This window comes from Hirsutella rhossiliensis, assembly GCF_020360975.1.
Source record: "Hirsutella rhossiliensis strain HR02 chromosome Unknown scaffold00007, whole genome shotgun sequence".
NCBI classification, from domain to species: domain Eukaryota; kingdom Fungi; phylum Ascomycota; class Sordariomycetes; order Hypocreales; family Ophiocordycipitaceae; genus Hirsutella; species Hirsutella rhossiliensis.
In genome coordinates, this window is record NW_025408673.1 from 2,208,581 (window position 1) to 2,220,698 (window position 12,118).

At 60.1% G+C, this 12,118-nt stretch overlaps 6 protein-coding genes across 6 annotated transcripts; 2 read left to right on the plus strand and 4 right to left on the minus strand.

The window, feature by feature from the left end:
- Positions 1-581: 581 nt before the first annotated feature.
- Positions 582-1,511, minus strand: HRG_06987 (uncharacterized protein; the record flags this gene model as incomplete). The annotated part of the gene is made up of 1 exon (XM_044865458.1): positions 582-1,511. The coding sequence occupies one exon, from the start codon at positions 1,509-1,511 to the stop codon at positions 582-584; it is 930 nt and encodes a 309-aa protein (XP_044719420.1).
- A 534-nt stretch (positions 1,512-2,045) lies between these two features.
- On the minus strand, positions 2,046-2,603 carry HRG_06988 (multiprotein bridging factor 1 domain-containing protein; the record flags this gene model as incomplete). Its single annotated transcript, XM_044865459.1, has 2 exons — positions 2,046-2,348; positions 2,442-2,603. 2 exons carry the CDS (start codon positions 2,601-2,603, stop codon positions 2,046-2,048), a joined length of 465 nt encoding a protein of 154 aa, XP_044719421.1.
- Positions 2,604-3,170: 567 nt separating this feature from the next.
- On the plus strand, positions 3,171-5,105 carry HRG_06989 (DNA-binding WRKY domain-containing protein; the record flags this gene model as incomplete). The annotated part of the gene is made up of 2 exons (XM_044865460.1): positions 3,171-3,779; positions 3,828-5,105. The coding sequence occupies 2 exons, from the start codon at positions 3,171-3,173 to the stop codon at positions 5,103-5,105; spliced, it is 1,887 nt and encodes a 628-aa protein (XP_044719422.1).
- An 848-nt stretch (positions 5,106-5,953) lies between these two features.
- Positions 5,954-6,563, plus strand: HRG_06990 (glutathione-dependent formaldehyde-activating enzyme domain-containing protein; the record flags this gene model as incomplete). The annotated part of the gene is made up of 3 exons (XM_044865461.1): positions 5,954-6,074; positions 6,178-6,386; positions 6,483-6,563. The coding sequence occupies 3 exons, from the start codon at positions 5,954-5,956 to the stop codon at positions 6,561-6,563; spliced, it is 411 nt and encodes a 136-aa protein (XP_044719423.1).
- Positions 6,564-7,028: 465 nt separating this feature from the next.
- HRG_06991 (uncharacterized protein) lies at positions 7,029-7,895 on the minus strand (the record flags this gene model as incomplete). The annotated part of the gene is made up of 1 exon (XM_044865462.1): positions 7,029-7,895. The coding sequence occupies one exon, from the start codon at positions 7,893-7,895 to the stop codon at positions 7,029-7,031; it is 867 nt and encodes a 288-aa protein (XP_044719424.1).
- A 2,766-nt stretch (positions 7,896-10,661) lies between these two features.
- On the minus strand, positions 10,662-11,957 carry HRG_06992 (GPI anchored protein; the record flags this gene model as incomplete). The annotated part of the gene is made up of 2 exons (XM_044865463.1): positions 10,662-11,374; positions 11,435-11,957. 2 exons carry the CDS (start codon positions 11,955-11,957, stop codon positions 10,662-10,664), a joined length of 1,236 nt encoding a protein of 411 aa, XP_044719425.1.
- Positions 11,958-12,118: the final 161 nt, after the last annotated feature.

The following is a 12,118-nucleotide window of genomic DNA, read 5'->3' on the forward strand; positions in this document are numbered from 1 at the left end:
CAAACTCTAGGTATGGCTAGACTGTGCCGAGGCCAAAGAGATGTGTCCCATAGACCAGCGTCGCTATGTTGACCGTTATTCAGGCCAACGTCGACGAATAAATAAATGCACATTGAACCCATGTCACCGTCTCCAATTTGGTGCAACGTGCACAACAGCGGTCCGCGCCCTCATTCCGCATTCCCAGTCCACCCCCCGGTGATTTGTGTCGGAGTACCCTGGCCCGCGCTTTCGTGCTCTTCGCCCGTCTCGGCTATAGACTCTTGCGGCGCCCGGTAGGGCCTTGTGCGGCGAGGCAAGCCAGGTCCGCCGGCGGTCGGGGCACTGGGCCGTGCTGGGCCCTATGGTCCAACAGGTCGAGAGGCTCCGGGCCGTCGGAGCTGAGAATCGTGGCAAGTTAGCCCTGCTGCCCTGCTGCCGGTGAAGCCGCCCGCGACGTCGCGAGACGATGCGCGGCTAGGCTGGACCAACCTCGGCGGGCCTCGTGCGGGAGACATGACCGGCGCCTGGCTGGACGACTCGGGGCCGGAATCGGAGTCGAGCTCGTCGTCCGAGATCCACAGGTAAGATCGGGCGTTGCTCTAGAAGGCCTCAACCTCCTGCGGATCTCGCTGGATAAACTCTTGAACCTCGCCGCCTGCTGCAGGTGCTGCCGCCGACACTTGATTCCCGGCAGCGGCGATCCTACCCGTGGGGCCGTCGGTGGCCTTCTTTGCGTCTGCAATGTCACTGCCTCCTGGCTCGGCGGGGCCTGCTGCTGCTCCTGCGCTGCCAGCGGCGGTGACTTGCGGAACCTTTGCATGACCAACGTTAGCCGACTCTTTGTCCGGGACAGCTGCTTGCTTGGAAGCGTCGGCGTCTTCCCCGATACTCGTCGACGTCTTTTCCTTTGCAGCAGCCGAGGACGATGGCGTGGGACTGGTCACATTGACAACCGTGCGCCCAGAGGCAGTCCTCTTCTCGGCATCTTTGAAGACATCCTCGAGAGGCTTCTTGGACAGATCCTTGTCCACCCCGTCGAGGCACCTCGCAAGTGGCGCCTCAAGGTAAAAGCCTCTATAGTTGAGGTACGTCAACGAATAGTCTTCGACGTCTTCGGCGCGGGCAATGCTCTGGTCGGCAGGCCGGTGGTGATCAAGGGGCTGATCAAGGGGCTGATCAAGGGGCGCCGACGCCACCGACGCAGCTGACGTGGCCTTGCGTCCCGGGCCGGACGCGACGCTGGTCGTCGGGGGCGAGTCGGGCTGCTTGGGGCCCTCGAGCCATTCCACGATTGACTTTACGGAGCGGCCAGCAACGCCAGCGGGGAGAGCCTGGCGCGGTGGGGTGGCGGCGGCTCCGCCACGGCAAGAGGAAGCCGGCGAGGCCAGGCGGGCAGGACGAGGAGAGGGGTTGACTGGCAGATCAGACGGTTTCTCCTGGCTGCGGTCGGTGGTAGGGCCAGCGGCCTTGATGACGCCTGCCGGCGGCCCCTCCTTATGGGTGCCATGAGCGTTGGACGCCGGATCCATGGAAAGGCAATCAGATGACTATGGGAGAGATAGGATGGAATGGGAGAAAATGTGATGTGCGAGACGCAAACGCAACGAAAGAAGAGAATCAGGTGCACAAGACGGTTGAAAGCCAGTGTTGGCTGTAGGAAAAACTTGGCGTGGAGGTGACAGCTGGCAAGAGGGCAAAGAAAGGGGCATGAAATGGCTGCCTTGGCGGTCTGTCAGTTTGAGCAGCCGGCGGGTTCAGCAACCAGCTGGCCAGCGTGAATAGAACAGGTAGCCAGTGCCGAGAGCCGGATAACGTCTCACGCAAGATAGTGCTTCACCGGCCTTTGAACCCTCCGGAGAAAGTAACTCGATTCTTCTGCCCAGAGCCACAAAAATCTAACCGTTATCTAATGACTTCCTTTCCACAACGCTTTTGTTCCCCCGCATACCTTCATGGGCGTGTGTCGTCATGGGTGCCATGCCACCAAACCGGCGCTGACGTCGGCAGGACCGCAGAGCATGCCCAGCCTCTATGGTTCATTCATTTGCGGCCACGGCGTCCGCTCACTTTTTGCCCGGGAACTTGGGGGCGCCAATGTCGCTGCCTCGCAGCTTGACTTTGAGCACGCGCTCCATGGCGCTCAGCACCTTTTGGTCGGGGGGGGCAGAGCCCCGCTCAAAGTCGGCGACGATGGACTGCGTCGTGTTGCACCGCGTGGCGAGATCCTTCTGGGTCATCTTGGGCTCCATCTTCTGCCGCGCCGACGAGATGGCGTCGCCGACGGCCTTGCCGACCGTGTTGGGCTTGATGATGTCGTCGGATCGGTCGACCTTTGTCATGCGCTGACCCTCGGTGGAACTGCCAGCCTACATTGTCGAGTCAGCAGATGAGCGCTTGGCAAGAACACCGTCTTGACTTGGGGAAGTTGGACCAAGTCATGTGGGCCGGACCAGACATACCGCGTTGGCCGACGAGTACTTCTTCTCGGTGCCGATGATGCCACCGCTTCGCTGGGCAGCATTCAAGGCAGCCTTGCCTCGGACGACGGTCTCGCGCTCCGAAGCGCCAGGGCCGCGCACCTTGCTGCCAATCTTGGTGACGGAGCTCCAGTCCTCGGACATGTTGTGTGTGGGGTGTTTGGAAACTGAGCAAAATCGAAACGAAAGACGAGCGGGATATTCGGGCCGGCGTTGATGGAGCGAGGACAGCCTCTCGACGATGGTCAGTCGCTTGTCCTGCGACAGTCTGCTGTTGTTGTTGTTGGGGGCAGAAGTATGCTGTCGGATACCTTTTGGTAGTTATATCTGGCCTGGGGAGGACGATGGGCGATGGTGGCGTGGAGTGAAGTTGGGCGCTGAGTCAACCGGCAAGGCGGAGTCGTACCGGTGCTGTAACTTACAGCCACCTTGCCGGGCTGACTCCCACCCACCACCCAGCCAGTAGATTGCTGGAATGTGCTAGATTGGGAGACGCTTACCTAACAACGTCCAGGCCGTGCCCTGCCAAGCCTGCCGTATCTCGAGGGTACTTGTGACCTGTACTTACGCATCTGGATGGCCAAACACCTTGATGGTGAAATAAGCCCATGAGTCCGGCTGGCCAAAGACTCGCCTCTTCCGCTCTCCATCCCAATTCCCCTCCTCCTCGAGGCTACTTTCTTTTCCCTCTCCGGTTTCTCCGAGAGGACCATGGACGAGGTGTCGGACGAGTCGCCGTGGCTACCTGCGATCCTTGCCATTGACTTTGGCCACCGATTGATACAGGATGGCACGCTTTCACTCTTCCTCGTCTGCCTCATCTTCTCGTGCTACTTCCTGTTTGGGAGCTGGCTGGATCTTGCCCTCGTTTCAGTAGCCGTGGGGCTCAAGTCTGTCGGCTCTCTCGCCTCTTGGATTCATGATTCGGCCTCCGCCCACGTCTCGCTGGCCTCTGCCTCTGCACTTCTAGCCGCCTGGCTCATCTTCAATACTGTGCGGTCAAGCTTCACTTCTCGAGATGACATCCCCTGGAATGGTCCGGAAATGCCCTACCTGATACCCTGCCGAACTATGCATAGTCGACAAGTCCCCAAAAAGCATTCCTTTTCATATTCCTACTTGGTCGTGGGCACTCCCGTGGGCTACAGCGGAAACGTGAATGGCATCGTCTCAGTCGACGTCCAGGAGCAGGCGCGCTCTCGGCAACCTGGCGCCCGGATTCCAAAGGGCTGGTTCGACGTGGACGCGGCGGATTGCCTACAGAGGGGCTATGGTGAAGTCGGGCTGCGTGGGAAGTTGGACGGCTACCTCAAGTCACAGGTTTGCTGGCCAATACTCATCACAAGGTGTAAAGCTAATCTGACCTAGGATATCGATCCTTCAGACTACCCGCACGCCTATCTCATCACAGTTCCCAGGTTTCTTGGATATCACTTCAACCCAGTCGCCTTCTGGTACCTCTACTCCTCCGACAAGGTGCTCTCTGCCATTGTGCTCGATGTCAACAACACGTTTGATGAACGACGGACCTATCTCGTGCTTCGCGCATTTCCAAGGCAAGCCGACACGGCTTCGGCCTCCAATGGCGCGGCGCAGTCGCGGATTACAGCCTCGTGGCCAAAAGACTTTCACGTATCGCCTTTCAACTCTCGCAAGGGGACTTACTCTCTCCTCGCCAGCGATCCGCTCGGGCCTGACATGAAAGGCTTCCACGGGCTGGACGTAACCATCAACCTAGCATCATCAGCAGGCCATCCGAAATTCTTTGCTCGTCTCTTCTCCGAGGGTGAGGCTGTCGACCCGTCGCGGATGAGTGCCATGCAAACACTCAGGTTTCTCCTTGGCTGGTGCTGGGTCGGATTCGCCACGTTTCCCAGGATCATCAGACAGGCTGCAGCCTTGTTTCTCAAGCATAAACTTCATGTCTGGTACCGTCCAGAGCCTCTCAAGACAACTCAAGGCCGACATGCGGACCGGGTCGAAAAGGACTTGGAGCATGTGTTTCGAAGGTACCTGCGGCACCTCGTCCAGCAATCTCCAAAGGCCCTCTCGGTGCGATATCTCTCGAGCGGCATCCCCTCCCTCGACTCCGAGGTCTTCAAGTCGTCAGCGGCAGCGGATCAGCCCGGGGCGGCCGAGCAGTTCGAAATCAGAATTCTGACGCCAGTGTTCTACTCCCGTTTTGCTCAATATGCCCACGATTTCGAAGGCATCTTCAGTGAGCTGACGGAAAATGGGACTGTGTGGGTGGACAAGCCGCACTTGCTGCCCGGAATATTCCTCAAGAAGGCATCGTCTCCATTACAAACGTCCAGCCTTACGGACTTTGCCGGCTTCAAAGCGATACAAAGACTCCGTCGAAGGCCGGAAAAGATTCCGCAAGCACCAACGACCTCGGCGGATCCCCTGCGGCCGACGAGCCGCGCAATCGATATTCGAGACTTTCGCATCTCCTCCATGGATGCCTACGTGCTGGGGCAGGATGACGGGAGCTTAATTGCAACCTACCGGGCGGCGGTGCTTCGAGTATTGATAGCAGACCGCTTTCTCATGGGCCAGACGGGCCTCGTCAAGACGGTCGAGTTTCTTGGGCACGCAGGCCTCGCATGGACTTTGGTGTCTCTGATGATGCGCAAGATGCGGTGAACCTTGCCCCTCCCAGGACGCATCGAGAACGTGCAGCACGACTTGCTTCCTGCATGGCGGTGATACGGGAGCAGCCGGTGGGGCTTCGGCGGTAGGCCATTGGATCGATGCGGGCGCAACGGGACTAACGATCGTCAGCCGCCGCGGAGAACCGACGCTCTCCAAGCCCAACTTATAAGCGGCATGGCGTGTCATTGCTGCGCTAAGCCATGGGGAAAGCCACTTGATTCCAAATACTCTGAGAGCCGGACGGGCGGCCCCGCCGCAACGCTCATGCTCGCTTCTGAGGAGCCAAAAAGGGTCTTCATACGAGAGCCCCGTCCGAATTTGCCCAGGCCCAAGCCGGAGAAGCTTGCCTACAGAAAGGGACTTGCCAACGGTCATCACCAGCGCGACTATCGATGCCCTCACAGCCCCCTCCGCCCCTCCAGCCTTGGATTCGGTGTGAGTTGCCCGGCGAGTTGCCCATGGACAGGAAACTCCGTCGTGGTTGAGTGAGGGGAAAGGGAAGGAATGAGACACAGAGACGGCCTCGTGTGATTCGCTGCCACGCAGCTCAGCCGTTGACCTGCTTGCATCCTCGCATGCCGCGGCTACCCACATCATCGAGCTCCCGCGGCCCCACCACAGCTTCCTTTTGCTCTAGGCTGGCGAGCAAGCCCGTATCCGTATCCTACCGACTTGTCCGGATCCGTTGGTGGCCAACCCATCAGGTATTTATTACCCCGCAAGCTGCAGCAACCATAAGAGAGGCGAGAGGCAAAGAATAGCCACGACAAAGACAGACAAACCCCTCGTTGAATCCCCCCCCAAAAGACGCCCAAGACGAAAGCGAACAACCAGCCGCCATGCCTCTCACCGGACACTGCCTCTGCAAGGCCGTTAAGTACTCAGTCGACATCGACAAGCCGCTCGTGACGGGCTACGACCATTGCGACGACTGCCAGCGCCAGACGGGCTCGACCTATTGTACGTCAAAGACCCCTCATCGACCCCTCTCTGTCATGCGTGGACTGCCCCCCTCCTCTTCTTCCTCGCCTCCTCATTACTCCAACTGACCAATCTTCACCAGCCCTCGTCGCCCTCGTCCCCAGGGACAAGCTCAAGATCGACGGCCAAGTCAAGAGGTGGCAGGGCAAGGGCTCCTCGGGTAACGCCGTTTATCGCGTCTTCTGCCCTGAGTGTGGCTCCCCTATTGCTCACGAGCCCGACGCCAACAAAGCCGTATCTGTCCTCAAGGCCGGCACCCTGGACACGAATATCAAGAAGAATCTAAAGCCTGTGCGTTTCGTCACCTTCTGTTGACCATAGCAAGCGCTTGCCCAAGTTGGGTGTGTTTGACTGGACACGATGGACTGATACGTTGCTTCCGTCTAGGACACCGAAATCTGGACCGCGGGAAAACTGCCGTTCTGCCAGGAGAAGTTGGCCAAGGCGTTCGAGCACATGCCTCAGTAAATAATGGCGAGGAGACAGGGGATGACGGAATGAGGAGACGCAACAGTGGGACAGGCATGCCGGCATCTTGTCTGCATTATCCTGTCAAGAAGATGGGCTCTGTGAAGAAAAAAGACGAGAATTGAACAAGCTGACTTGGACAACTATGATCTAGAGAACAAAGTCTCCTAAGGAAGAAAAGAAACCCATTGCAACGCGGCCTGGGCTATTGCCACCACGTCTCCCATCTCTAAGTACACTCACCAACGGTATAGACAATGCGCCCGTGATCCATCCAAAACCGAAGCGCCATCCCCATTAACTTTGTGATGGATGAGTCACCCTTCGCGAGTGTCGTCTCCTCATCATTAACTCAGGAAGCACTGCACGCCCTGGTGCAGTCCAATCCTTCTCGTCCTCTCCTTGAATGGCAAAAGCGTTGGTACAAGCCTCGGTAACAACAGCGTACACGACGGTCAGACACTTTTACAGAGCGAGCATGACAGCAGCGCCAACAGCGGCAACAGCCAGGCTAGAGATGACCTTGCCCGAGTTGCCGGCGTTGGCGTTGATGCCAGCAGTAGATGTCGTCGAGTTGCCGCTGCGGCCGCCGGCGGCGCCGGTCGTGGGTGAGGTGGAAGTGGAACGGGTGCTGGCGGGGGCATCGGCCGCGCTGGACGCCCTGGCCCCGGAAGCACCAGCACCGGAAGGGGCACTGGCATCACCGCCGGCGCCACCAACACCGGCTGAGGCGCCGCCGGCCGAAGTACCGCTACGACCGCCACTGGCACTGGGGGAGCCACTGGCCGAAGCGCCGGGAGCGCCGTCGGTGCCCTTAGAGCCGGGAGCGCCGTCGGTGCCCTTGGCACCGTTGACACCGTTGACACCGTTGACACCTTCCCCGCCGTCCCCGCCGTTGCCGCCGTACACGGTCTTGCCCGGAGCGCCGGTAGCGCCGGTAGCGGCTGCGGCAGCCTCGAAAACGCCCAAGCCGCCAGCGATGGTCTCCCAGAGGGGCTGGAAGCTCGCTGTGGGCGACGGGCCGCAAAGGCTGGCCGAGACCTGATCGATGGCCTGGTTGACGAGCTTATACGTATCCTGGGTCATCTTCTTCGAGTCGAGCTCGCACTGGCGGCAGTCCTTCCAGGCGGCGAAGAAGCCGCCGCCGTTGTCGGTCTTGCACATGCAGGCGGCGTGCGCGCTGATGTCTCCGGTGCAGCCGCTCTGGATGCCCTCATCCTTGCCGCATCGGCTGGAGCAGGCGTTCTGGCCCGGGGCGCTGGGCTCCTGGGGCGCGGCGAGGGCCGGGAGGGCGAGAGCGGCCGAGGCAGCGAGGGCGGCAGCGTATCTCATTGTGACGGTGAGTAGTTTTGGTGCGTTGAGGAGAAAGCGATGGTGTGTGCTTGGGCCTGCTTAACGGATGGATGCTGCGGGAAAGCTAAAAAAAACACACGAGATGCAAGACGTGAGAGAGAGAGAGGAAAGGAGGAAAGGAAATCAGACGAAAGATGGGATGGGTGGTAGATGTAGGGAGAGTCAGAGGGGGAGTCGGGACGGGCCAAGATATAGGCCAGGGCCGTCGTGGGAGTCAGCGTCAAGCTTGCTATACAAGATGAACGAACATGCCTGCCTGCCTGCGTGTATGTCTCCACCGCATGCTGGGTCCCTGGCAGGCGGTGCGCGCGTTCCAAGGCCGCCACGGCGCGAGCTTGGTGTAGGCATGACGACGGGGCCGCGATTTGCCTCGATGCATCCATCATCTCCATGGCATGTACCAGATGCTTCCATGGGTCGGTCAATCAGTGGGTCGTGGAAGAGGGTGCGGTACTGCCCCGGTCTCCTCTCCTTCTCTTCCCTCCCCAGCACCGGCAGAGCAAGACGGCCAGTTGCATGAATCAGGGGGGGTTGTCGGTGGAGACGCTGCCCCTGCCGGCATTGATGTTTCTAGGGCTGGCAAGTCATGCACGTTCGTCACGCTGCTGAACCCCATGTGCGTGTTGCATCGTGGCGGTACTATGACGGTGCCGGCCTGTTGCGTATGCGTGCTCGGTTCGAGACGGGTTGGGAAGAAGGGGGAGGATCCTTTGCGTAGAGACTTGGAGGCAAACGCTGCCCTCGACTATACCGTATGAGTATGTCGACACCCGAAAGTATGTGTGTTATTTGCCTCAGCGTCCACGGCATTCCCATCTATATTTAGAGACGCTCTCCGAGAGGTTGGTTGCCTCTGATAGGTAGGAAGAGGGAAACAAGTTGTGGGCTTGCAAGTCACGATAGGCTGATGTTGCAGGCCTGCACCTTGCCCGCCGCCGCCATAGCACAAGTACACACGTTGAACCTTCCAGAAGCGCGTCACCGAATAACATCCATTTGCCTTGTTCTGCCCGCTTGGGACGAACGGGTCCCACGCTGGCTGGCTATGCTGGAGACGCACCGAGATGACTATAATCTCCAGCGAGTGAGTACCGACATGCCCGCGGGGACTGCGCGCGGACCCAAGGCATGAGCGAGTTGTTTATCGACGACAGGCTTTCCGCGCTGTTGTTTTTCATTTCGAGCGCATCCGGACGTTAATCGTTCGCCGTGGCAAGGAACCGTGCCAAGAAGCCTGGCTGCCTCCTCGCTCGCGTCTCCTTTTACGTACAACGTACCCAATTACCCGGACGCCGCAAACGCTGCTTCTCGTCCTCCAGAGTTTCCGCCGACCCGAGAGTTCAAGGATCGAATAACAAACAATCCCTGTATACGTACCGTGCTGTATTAACACACTTAAAACAGCCCCTCCCTCTGGGAGGCAAACCAAGGCTGCCGAGGCCACTACGTAAAGGTCGCGAGGGAGCTCCAGTCCCTATCCTGAAATAACACATGAACCTGTCGGAGTTTCTCCCGTGCGACGAGAAACAAGAAATAGCCAAGTGCGTACAAGGCCACCCTGACAGCCACGACAGTGAACCCAGCCCGCATGCCTGCAAAGTGGCTTCTCCTTTCATTTACTTAACTGGGCGTAAATACCTCCCTCTCCCCCTCCCTCTCCCCCTCCCAAACTATAGGTATTATCCTTGAGCAGCTGCCAAGCTACAGCAACAGACCCGTCCCGTCCATTGCTATACATAGAAACAGAGGTTGCACGTGCAGTGCCCCGGATGCCAACTCCCTGTCTATAGCGGAAGCGTCAGTATGTACGTATGTACATGCATGGTAGACGGGCAAACAGTCAAGGCCGTGTGTTGTGGCAGTTGAGATGCCAACGATACGCTGATCGTGGCACCCATCATCCCACATGCTATGCCGTCCAGGGTCTGTGTTGCGGCCGAATCCACCCGTGCATGTGGACCGGCGCCAGCCTGAAGCTGAACCTCGGGCTGAGCAAACTTCATGGAGCTGCCGTCGCCCATCTGTCCGTATTAACTGTGCTGTGCTGTCCATCACACGACAGAACAGTATGTATACGTGCAGCACATGCCTTCTGGCACCCGGCTTCCCAGAAACTGAGAGCGTTTTGTCCCAAATGATATGGCCGGCGAGTCAGCCCATCTCGCCGGGCCCAAGTGGAGCTCGCCCGGCTCCCACACCCGGCGTCGGCCTCCCACTCCGCACGCAAGCCCGGTAGACGCTGCATTGGGAAGAGGCCTAGCGAGGCGTCGCTTCCATCGAAATGAGAAGTCGCCGGCCAGGTGTCCCCGGGCCTGCTCCAAGGCAGGCAGGCCCAGCTTGATTCTTCCTCTCGTGCCCGGGCTCTGGTATAAACAAGGTCGAGCAATATGCAAACAGAGCCTTGTTGCGCGTCTGCCCACCAGCAATCCACACCATTGGCCGGGCTCCGGGGCAGCCAGCGGTGCTTGCTGGGTGGCAAGAACAAGTTTCCTCCCACCCTGTGCAATCTTGCTGTTGTTGTGTATGTTTCTGCTGTTGTTCTCGTTGTGGAGAGTACCTGGTGCTGAAGGGCGACGAAGGTTCCAGAAGGCGCAAACCCAGACCTCAATGAAACTCCGCTCATGCTCCGCCCATGCCTGTTGGTTGAGTGCTTTTTTTTTTTCACGATCATCGTCGGGATCATGTGTATAGCATTGCCCCATCCCCCGTTATTAGCGTTCCAAGATCCAACAGCGCTGCTCGTCTTCATGCTGCCAGGGCCCACAGACAAGCCCCCACGGTGGCGCGGAAGAGCAGTTTGCGCATCGCCGCCCTACTTTTATCACTGCCGCCGCAGCCACCAGCGCTCTGCCGCGGGGCCTGCTTCTGCACGCTGCCCGTCTGGCTGGCCTGCGCGGCGAAGCAGCTGGCCGTGCCGCAGTCGAACCCGCTTGGGCAGCACCCGGCCACGGGCCCCGCCGACTCGCCACACAGGAACCAGCCGCCCGCGCACGTCGGCGTCGCGTCGGCGTCACGCGGGCTGCCCTCGGCGGGGACCACGACTGTGGCGCCGTTGGCCATGATGGTGGTCGATGACGACGGCGGCGGGCACGAGTGTGTGTTGCAGTCGCGATCGGTGCGGCAGCAGCCTCCGCCATGGGTGGCCAGGCATCCGTAGAAGCCGGTGGGACAGCCCGACTGCGTGCTCGAGTCGTCGCGAGTCGTCGCCGAAGCGCCGGAGCTGGTTGGGCGGAATGGCGGGCTGCCGGTGGCGGAGTCCGGGTCCGAGGCTGTGACGACTTGGGTCGTGGTCTGTGTCGTGGGCGCGGGCGACGAGGTGGTCGTGACGGTCATGGTGACGATGACGACGGAGGGACTGCCCTCGACCATGGTGGTGCTCGTCGTGGTGACCGTCTCGAGCGGCATGGGAGCCTGGATGGGGGTTTGCGGGAGCGCGGTGGAGGAAGGGCTCGGAACACCTGCCACGGGATACCGTCAGCGCTTCGGCCCGGACCCACGAGAGGCAGGCAAAGACTTACAGCCAAAGCCGCGACAGACGAAGCCGGGTATGCAGCAGCCGCCTCCCAGCGACTGCGGACAGCTCACGGCTTCCGAGGGGCAGCTGGCGACCTGGCCTCCGCACTGGGTGCCGCGGGGACAGCAGGCGACCCGGCCGACGTCGACATCGGGCACGTCGGTGCAGTAGGTGCCCTCCTGGCAGCACTTGTTGGGGAAGCCTTGGTCGGCGCAGCTGTTCATGGTGGCCGGGCACGAGGACCTCTGCTCGAGCAGGGCGCGTCGTAGCACGTAGGGCCGGCCAGGGTCACGTTCTTGGAGGTGCTGGCCATACGCCGGCCGAAGGCATGCCGCCGTGCCGTTGAGCCGAGGGAGAAGCTCGGCGTCGGCTTCTGCCGCGCATGAGTCCTGGGACGCAAAGTCGAGATGGTGCCGAGAGATCTTGTGGCCCGCGTCGGGGGGGAGCTTCCTGAGGGCGGTGAGCTGGCTGGCGCTGGCGTGCAGCACGGGGAGGAGGAGGAGGAGCGTCGAGGAGAAGGGCGCCATGGCGATTTATCCAAGCCGTCCGGGGCAGAGGTCGAGCGAAGAGATGCGGTTGATTTGACGATTTGAACGTCAGCTTTCCGGGCTGTATAGGGTGGCTGTGCCTTCACAAGTCGGGTGGCTGGGGCGACGGGTCCAAAAGCCATCTTTTCCGTTTCTCCCGT